The 8,788-nt window shown below is 42.5% G+C and overlaps 1 protein-coding gene across 1 annotated transcript; it reads right to left on the bottom strand.

Moving 5' to 3' along the window:
* Positions 1 to 787: 787 nt before the first annotated feature.
* GPR19 (G protein-coupled receptor 19) lies at positions 788 to 2,035 on the bottom strand. The gene has a single exon (XM_006031795.1). The coding sequence runs from the start codon at positions 2,033 to 2,035 to the stop codon at positions 788 to 790; it is 1,248 nt and encodes a 415-aa protein (XP_006031857.1).
* Positions 2,036 to 8,788: the final 6,753 nt, after the last annotated feature.

Genomic DNA, 8,788 nt, shown 5'->3' on the forward strand with positions numbered 1-8,788 from the left:
GCAATCTGACAGTCGTGAAGATGAATCAGCATAGGGTATGCCTATCAAGTGAGGACTCAGTGTCTTCACTGGAGTGACACAGTCTGTGCTGACACCTGTGAGGCAACAGCTAAACTAAAGCTAGCTCAGGCACATCTCCACATGCTGCTATTACACTTTTGACTGCAGTGTCAATGTAGCCTTATGAATGTTAAGAAGTCAGACAAAAGTGACAAGATAAGGGAGTTCCACTACAGGAGACCATGCCAGATACCAGGTGGGATATTCAAATACATTCAGCCCCAGCTTGAGCTGCTGTTCCCACTGAAAGGTGTTTTATCATTAACTTCAAGTGGAGCAGTTAGTTTCAAACGATACAATCCAACACCTTAGCAGGGTAGTAACAAAGGGAGTCAATGTGGACTCAGTGGGTTTATATTTTTATATGTAGTGGCCAATATACAGTAGAAAAAAAGTGTGTGTGTGTGTGTGTGTATATATATATATGTATATATATGTATATATATAAAAAAATGTACAGTTGTAAAAAGTGTTTTTCCTTTCATTTACATGCATAGTGTGAAATTTTTTTAAAAGATTGTTCCATGAGTCTAATTGTTCCAAAAAGCAGAATGTAACTAAATAAAAATACTGTATACAACAAAATTAATGCATTTAATAAAATAAAGCATCTTTTTCTCCCTAATAGTTGTATGCCAAAATATGTAAATATACATCTGTTCCAAAAAAAGAGATAAAGCTTTTTGATTTTGTGGTGCATAATAATTATTCAAAACAACTAAACCAATCAAACAAATGTATTTGGTGGGTTTGAATTGATAGGCCAAGCAAGTTTTTTTTCCTTTGCTTCTCTGTCAAATGAGTCATAGATTGAATCTTTGGTCACTGTTTTGGCCGGCACTGGGATTTCTGAGATTCCAACATAATTTTTTTTGGCTATCCTTGAACTAGTAGTGATGGTGTATGCGTTGCTTCGGTAGCATTTCATGGAGGACATGCAAAATGTTTCTTTCATCCCCCTCCTGAAGTTTGCGTTATACACAGAGTACAAGGTAGGTTTGGAGGCTGAAGAACTAAAGGATATCCAAGTGATAGCCATGAAAACCAAGGAACTCTTTCTGTAGTCTGTCTCCTGGGGGTGCCACAGCTGCACCACATAAAAGGGGAGCCAGGTTAATAGGAACACTAAATTCAACATCAGGAACATCTTGATGGTTTTCACTTTTGTCCTTGGAACAATATTCATGGTCCTCCGGACTGTTCTGCCATCAGTGCCTATTCTCCAAATGTACTTGATGACCTTTTGGTAAAACAGGATGATGAGAATGGAAGGAATCAAAAACCCCACCAGGAGATGCACGATGCTGAAGATAGTTCCATCCCAAGAATAAGGGAGAAAAAAGTTGCAATGATTGTCCCAGCTGGAGCCATAAAAAAAGAAAGCTGGGGATACAAAAGCAGCCTCAAAGACCCAAGATGCTGCAATCATTTTCTTGGCTTTTTCTCTGGATACTTTGAAACTTAATGGGTAGACAATTGTGTAGAACCTATCTACGCAGATAGAGAGCAGCACGTAGATCTGTACTCCAGGGGTGAGGTACTGAAAATATCTCACTAGCTTGCACATAACGTTTCCAAGCATCCACCTGCCAGAGGTGAATTGGAGCAGTACAAAAGGAGCACTTGCCATGCTGATGAGAAGGTCAGCACAAGCCATGGAGACCACAAAGTAGTTGGTGGTAGACTGAGTCCTCCTGCTCCTGTGGATCACTAAGCAAACCAGGGAGTTCCCAAAGACAGAAAACAGCCACAATGCTCCAAAAACTAGGCTGGCAGCTACTATTTCCCCTGGCCTCAGTTCATAATGCAACACTGTATTGTTCCTCTCTGGCCTGTGCTCCTTGGGTGAATCTCTCATTTCATGGCTTGCCAGAGGCATGGAGGTTTCAGTGTAGCTGATATTCTGTAGTGGTAGCAATAATGTAGGGAGAACAAAAGCAGCTTTGTTGTCATCCATACCATGGGCCAACACCATAGTCACGTTTTCTGCTCAAGTTCTGCAGAAAGAGAAGGAGGAAGATTATTGCTGAAAGGTGCACAGGGAGAAAACTTAGTCTGAATTTATTTTCTGTCAGAGAAATTTAAAGCCAGAAATAATAATTTGATAATCTCACCTGACCTCCTGCCTCTCTCAGGGCTTGACTACACTGTGGTGATGGTACATCTTGGCCAGGATGGGTCTGAACACACCCTGTTCCCTGTACCAGCAGGCATGTTCTGAACCTTACATTTGCTGACAAAGGTTCCTGCGGGTGTACCTCTTGAGGCAGCTCTCGAGCCTATATCCTTTGGTGTGCTTGAGAATGGCTGCTAGGGATGAGTCCAGAACTGCCACACTGGGGTACGGGCCTGGAGTTTGCCATGGTGCCTGGGTGGTTGGGGCATGGGCAGAGTATATTTAGGTCCATCTTGGTCAGGACACACCACTGGGGTGTAGATTAGCCTGCAGAGGCCTTTAATTTTCAGTTTACATCAAGCCCAAAGACTGTAGTTAAGCCAAATATGGCAGTCTTCAAAAAACAAAACCAACTAAACATGAACAATACTCCCCTACACATACTCCCTCCCCTGGCCTTGCCCTTCCCAAATGTCGTGTGACATAGGTAAAGATCAAGGCAATCAGTGCCTGAAATCACTGTTCTGGTTGGGTATTGATTAGGTGAGAGATTCCTAAATGATCCTGCTGGTGAACTAGACTTCATGATGCACAGATGGTAAGGGTTTTATGGCCTGGATTACAAGGAGTCATTTCTGATATTCAAAGATGGGGGGAAGTTACGTTATACTTTCTCATTGTGTCCCAAATCTTCCCTAATCAGTATATTATAGGCCATAATCCTACTATCAGTAAGCCAATAGGAGCTTTGCTATACTAATGTCAATGGGATTGAAGTTTGGACCTGAGTGCATAGAAAGCTACAGTAATGAGACCATCGCAGAGGAGACAGTGACTAGTAAACGCAACAAATGCTGAATGCTCCACACTTGGTATTTTATTCATAAACCGTCCATAGACTCACTTCCTTCTAACTCCCTTGGCTGTAGGCTGCCCAGCCCACTCCTTCTTGCTAGCATTTTTTAAACTGCAGTTTGCAGAGTTGTGCAAATGGCATCCAGAAATGTCTGAATCTATTGTTTCTTTTGCTTCATGGCATGTTTAGGGAGGGGTAAAAGAGAACATGAGGTGTAAATGCTGATCTGCCGGGGCCTGTACTGGGCTGGTTACCTAGATCCCTCTCAGGGGTCAGGGAGAAAAGACTCCTCTTTCCACTCTCCTTCGGTTGAGAAGATGTTCTGCTTTCTGTAAAGACTCAAGGGAGAGGAACAGATGATTCTACCCTTTACTCTTGGAGGAGAGACAAATCAATGGAGTATTGTGAGTGACAAGTACTGACAGGAGAAGTAGGGATGTGTATGGCTGGGTGATGTGGTGAGGTAGTCTGTTAGTGGGATGAAGTGACTGGTACTGGGGAAGGAGCCTGAGACTACAAATAGGGTTAATAAATGGAGGACAGTCTGGGTGAGAAACTGACAGTGACCAAATATTGGGCTACACTACATTCTTCAGCAACTGGAGTCACTGGTACTTGAAGGGACCACCTGGGCACCCTGGCCTCACCTACCTTCACCAAGTTCCTGCCTCTAGTTCTTCTTCCCTCTGGCACTTGAGGATGATCTGGCAAAACAAATGGGAGTTAAAAATAGTTCTGTAATCAGCCAGAGGACCTTTGTATGTATGGAAGAATAAGAGAAAAAGGAGGAATAGGAGGAAAATGTGTTTAGAGACAGCAAGAGAGACATGCTTTGTCTCTTGCTCATATTATCCTTTCTTTGATTTTGCTTACTTCTTTTTATTCAATAGGAAATGTAGGCATCTTTGAGTACTGTGTGTTATGAGAGCACTATGCATGAAGGCTGATATTTTGAGTATAATCAGGGACTCCAAAGTAGGACATGTGAATTTCTGCAGCTAGAACTAATGAGGCAGGCTATCCAGCTGAGAGCTGTGAGGGAGGGTTATATGTGCAGTCACACATGGCATTTGAATGAAATCCTAAAGATGTGCACTGACCTTTTCAGGGATCTGCATTCTGCTTATCAAAACACACACCTGACGTTTCTGGAGCACTGCCCAGACCAGCCCTCCATCCTCAATTGTATGTCGTGACTCTGCTTAGGAAAAAGAGAGTGAGCGGAGAATATCCTTGTCTCTGCTGGAAAATCCTGTAGGTATATGACCAGGTTACTGACTGGTGCAGTCAGCTGTTGCACATAGAATATAATCACTGAAAACCTGAGATTTCTTGAGTAGCTGACAGCTATTTCAAACTGGGAAAAAATAGAAAAACGGTGTCTGGTTTGGAACTGTGGTAAATGATTTTCTGTGTTTTAGAGCCTACATTAAAAATCAGCCCACCAGTTTATAGCTGCTTGAACTGATCATTTTAGAATAGTCTGCATTTGACCTCCGTATCAGGGGCTGAATTCAGCCATGTCAGTGGCTTGTTGTCCTTTCTCTCAAGTGTCTTTCTGAGTTCCTCTAGAGCTAGGCAGACCCCATATTTTCCCCAACTCATAGCAAACTCCTGCCTAAGTGCCTTAATGAAGAGGGTGGATTGGATTTGCACAGGGGGCTTGATACTGTGAGGTGCTGAATGCTGTAGAATTGTGTTGAAAATAGCAGGATGGGAGGGTGCCCAGCATTTTGCAGGCTTGGGCTGCCAGTCATTCACAAAGCTATGCTGAGCACTGTTGCAATGATCATGGTTCAACCTTCAATGCTAAGTATAAAATTTAACTTAATAATAACGGCTTACTTTTGCAGATAGATTTTTTTCATTTGCATGGAGGCCCAGATGCATTGCAGAGGGCCGAACCCCTCCTGCATCCCTATCCCTACACCATGCCTTGGAAATGGAGCCACTTCTGGGATCAAGCCACAGCAGTTTTTCTCTGCTAGTTACAGAGCACACCTTTTCAGGAGGGAATAGGTCATGACTTCTGGAGCTAAAACAAAGGGGTAAAGTTTAGCTGGACAGAATTAAATTGCCCAATTTGGGATTTAGCTAAAGGCATCATGCCAAAACAGCTAATCCTGAAAAAAAAAAAAAAAGAGCCATGAAAGCTTTCATGACATCAAGCGGCCACAGCCTGGGTCTCACAAGAAAAGTGGCAACGTCAGCATTGCAGTACCCCTAACGCTTTGTTGGGGCACTGATTGCATATGGATCTTGAAGGAAGACAGGCATTTCTGGAGTTACTGACACAAGCCAAAAGTCACCTGACTTTTCCTGGCAAGTTCAGGGAATGACAATATTTCAGCTCAGGATGAGGACCATTTGACTTAAATGAAGACATTCAAAGGGTGTAATGTTGGCTTTTGATTGCATATGTTGCAGTATTAAGGAGGCAACTCTGGACAAGGTGCCATCAGAAAAGGCCTATACTGTCTGTTGAACTGTTAAAATCTATAACACGCTCAGCTATGGCACACATAATTTTCAGATTAACCATTGACACAATGGCTAAAATGGCTCTGTGGGATCAAGTCACATCTCAGAATGGGGTCCCTTATATGTTTGCATTTCCTGGGCTGCCAGTTCCTTAACCAGGAATCCCCAGCACCCAACACAGCAGCAGCTTCACCATTTACCCTAGTCAAAGTGGGAGTGGAGGAACTGCTATAATGGATTGACACCCTCAGAGCATCCTCCCAGGCTGGAGGGAAACTCCCTTTGGCAGCTCTATTGGCTATTTTTTGCCCACTTTTTCCTGGCAGAGCAGCGATAAGTGCTGGCAGCACAGCCCACTAAATTGCACATTAGTATAAACTGTGATAGAATAATGCTACCATGTGGGATCTAGTTAACCAGCTGAAGAAGAATGCTTCAGACTAATATCCTTTCCCCTTCCTCTTTGCCCAAAAGTGGTACGTTCAACTGTGGCTAGCAACTAACTGTACAAGATATTGGGCTTAATACAAGATAAATGAAATTCTATAGTCTGTTGTTACCCAAGAGGTCAAACCAGATGACTTAATTGTTCTTTCTGGCCTTAAAAAATTCTGTCTATAAAAACCACTCTTGTCTCATCTCGCTAGTGAGCCAAATAGGTCAGAAACATATGTTTGGGCAAAAGCCATCAAGAGAGTATATCCAATCCAGTGCTGCGTCATCCCTAAACATTCTGGGTCCTGATATTCACACAGCAGGCAACTCTGTTGCTTTCTGCATTGATACATGCAGTACCACTGTTACAAAAAAAACTGTTTACAACCAAATGTGGTGTAGTCATGGATGCAGCTTTTAAATGAGTAGGATTAAGCAGGACTTCACCAGTAGGCACAGCAGAGAAAGAAGAGCTGTTTGGTTCAAGACACAAAAAACTGACTGATAGGTGTCCTCAAAGACTGGAGAATGGCAAGAAATTGCTTTGTGGGTGGGAAAGGAGAAAAGCAAATTACTTTGAACAAGTGCCAGAATCCATCAATTCTCATTCCCCCAAATGGAGCTGGAAACATTTGGTGTGGACCCTATATCTGTGGTTGTTACCTGACCAAAAAAAATTGCCAGACATAAAATTACTATAATACTTACTGTCTGGAAGGACCTGACATTTTGTAGCATGCTATGTACACACATCACCAATGCAATGCAACTAATTCTGGTGTGAGTGGCTGCTGCCAGGAAGGGCAATGGTAATACCCAATTATCTCCTAAGTAAAATGATAGAAGCAATGTTACATTGGATATGATCTGTGTCATGATCATATAGTAGCAGATGTATTCTGTACAGTTACATACAATGCAGTTGGACAGTCACCTATTAGGGTTTGCCTATGCAGGTAGTAGCTATTCCAGGATAGATGTTCTTGATATAACATTCCTGATCACTTCCCTCTGTGGAAGCTCTTATTCTAGAATACAAGTGAGAGAGAGGACTCAGAAGTTGCTATGACTGTAGCTTAGTGGTTAGGACACTCCCTTGGGATTGAGAAGATTTAGGTCTCTGGCCTTGTTCTCAACCTCTGTCTGTATTTTATCCAGTTACCATTTCATGTAAAACAGGTTGCAATGTAAGGTGGACTGGCAATACAGATCAGTATGTCTTAGACTTGCCTGTAAAGAATTAGCTTACTGAAGGATGAGGTCATTAGAGCAGGAGACCAGGCTAATTTTAATAAATGCTAGGCATATAGTCAATGTCCAATAATTCTGTTAAGCATATTTGCTGGGTAAGGCTATTACTATAGCAGAAACCTAGAATGTTTATGTGGAGTGGCTGGGAATAGCCATAGTGACTTGAATATTTTCTTCATCGTTAATCTTCTCTGTTTTTCTGTCTTCCGCCTCTCCCCCTACTACTCCCATTACAGCAAGATATAAATGTCAAGAAGAGCTAATTGCAAAGGGCAAAGTCTTAGCCAGAGGAGCTGGCCCCAAAGATGAACATGCTACTTTTTCAGGTGCAAGGGGTTTATGTTTTGGTGGTGTGGACCACAGGACAAAGGGCAAAGACAGCCCTGAATCCTTAGTCAGTTTTGAAAAGCTTGGCTATAAAGTGACTGGAATATAGAAAAGACCACATAAGTAATCAAAACTAGGATTTACTTCAGAAACATAGTAGTGTCCATGGTCTGCTTGTTTACTGTGCTGGCTGTTAATGAAGATTTCTCCTTCAGCCATCAGGGGTCTTATTTATAGACCTTTTTCACTATTTCCACTTCTTTGAGCATGAAATATTTGGGGTTTTTTTCTTCCTTCAGGTACCCAAATATCTGAATAAATTATTTTGAAATAATAGCTTTTTGAACATCAGAAATGACAATATCCATCCAGTCAGCTTCTTGATATCACACACAGGTGATTCTCCTAAAATAGCCAGTGCAGCCACATTATATCAGACTTCTCTGCCTTGCTGGAAATTTTTGTTATTGTTGCCTGGGTACAGTGTACGAATGTTTAGTTTACACAAAGTCTTGAGCAAATTTTTTTAAAATATGGGTAATAAAAGAATAGTGGTCATACAAGCAGGTGATGGTAGGACTAACAAATATTGTGGGCTGTTCCCACCCTATTAAATCCCATCTCTTCAACTTACTTTCCTAGTTGGACATACACAACTGCTTTGGATGCACCAAAATTGGCCAGCGGAAGACGTCAAATCGGCAAATTTTTCTCTGTTACCTTGACGCATGTTGGGAATGATTCCCTTGATTTCCTAAGAACTGTAGCATTAGATGCAGGGACAGGCAATTATTTTGGCTGAAGGGCCGCTTACCGAGTTTTGGCAAGCTGTCGAGGGCCACATGGGTAGCCCCACCCCCTGGTTGCCGTCTTGGGACCAGAAGTCCCATCCCCTAACCCCCGACCTTTGCCACCAGAAGTCCCTCCCCTTGCCCCAGGAGTAGTTCTTTCAGCAAGGGGATTTGCCATCTCAGACCCAGAAAAACACCAAATTATATTCTAAAAATTGAACATCTACAACATTCATTAATTTGATTTCAAAAAATATTTTTGATTTACGTGTGTTTATGTAGTGTACACAGGTGATTGCAGAATAGTTTAAAATGAAGTCTTACTCTTGTATATTGTGGGGGATTGGGGGTCATGGGGATAGATTTGTGGGGGGCTGTTAGGTGTGGGTATGTGGGGTGCGGGGGAGGGTGTGGGGGTGTGAGTATGGGGTGAGGGAGCATGTGGGTGTGGGGTGTGGGTGGGAATGGGGT

This window comes from Alligator sinensis, unplaced genomic scaffold (assembly GCF_000455745.1).
Source record: "Alligator sinensis unplaced genomic scaffold, ASM45574v1 scaffold91_2, whole genome shotgun sequence".
In the NCBI taxonomy this organism is placed as follows: Eukaryota; Metazoa; Chordata; order Crocodylia; family Alligatoridae; genus Alligator; species Alligator sinensis.